This window comes from Myotis davidii, unplaced genomic scaffold (genome assembly GCF_000327345.1).
Source record: "Myotis davidii unplaced genomic scaffold, ASM32734v1 scaffold299, whole genome shotgun sequence".
NCBI classification, from domain to species: Eukaryota; Metazoa; Chordata; class Mammalia; order Chiroptera; family Vespertilionidae; genus Myotis; species Myotis davidii.
Window position 1 is genome coordinate 5,377,399 of NW_006293088.1, and position 759 is coordinate 5,378,157.

Consider the following 759-nt stretch of genomic DNA (forward strand, 5'->3'; position numbering starts at 1 on the left):
GGCGGCCCGGGACGCGCCCCCCATCGGGAAATAGGAAAATTACCCGGGTTGGGGGGTGCCGGGAGGAGCCTCTGCCCCTCCCCTTTGCTGGGCCGCCCGCCCCGCACCCTCCGCATGACCTAGACTCCCTGCCCTCTGCCTCCTCCTCCCAGCAGCCACCCCCGGAGGGGGAGGTGGGCAGCCCAAACCCAGCGCCGCAAACTTTTACCTGAGGAAGTCCTTGAGACCGTCTCTAGAGTGCAGTCCTCTGTCGGGTGTCTTGGTTTGGCTGGAGGACTCGAGAGGTGACAGCAGGGAGGGAGGACTCCTGGTCCCATTTACCCAGGAGACAGCAGAGGCGAAATCCCACGTTCCCACCTCCGGCTTTCCGAGGCCCATAGGGCTGGGGCCTGGGACGCATCTGGGATGCAGGAGGCTGCAAGCCCTCTTCTTCCGTCAACTTCTCCCATTTGCCAGCTCTGGCCGGTGAGCTGCCTGAATCCCCATGGATTTCTTGGGGTTACCAGCCTCTCCCCACCCCATCCTTCCCTCGGGATCGCCCTCCGCAGCGATGGACGGAGACGGGGACCCAGGTAGCCGGGCCCACGCGCTCAGTCTGGGAGGGGAGACCGGGACCGGCGGGCGAGCGCTGGAGAGATGCGGGGTAGCGGTGGGGAGGTGGGCAACCCAAACCCAGCGCCGCAAACTTTTACCTAAGAAAGTCCTTGAGACCGTCTCTAGAGTGCAGTCCCCTGTCGGGTATCTTGGTTTGGCTGGGGG

The 759-nt window shown here is 65.0% G+C and overlaps 1 protein-coding gene across 1 annotated transcript in view; it reads left to right on the forward strand.

Annotated features, from left to right (window-relative positions):
- The first annotated feature begins 527 nt into the window (after positions 1–527).
- Positions 528–759, forward strand: part of FBXO2 (F-box protein 2) — a 5,445-nt gene continuing 5,213 nt past the window's right edge. Inside the window, exon 1 of the mRNA XM_015565938.1 lies at positions 528–572. Within this exon, the coding sequence (XP_015421424.1) occupies positions 551–572 (22 nt within the window). The 5' untranslated portion in view covers positions 528–550. The remainder of the gene's footprint in view (positions 573–759) is intronic.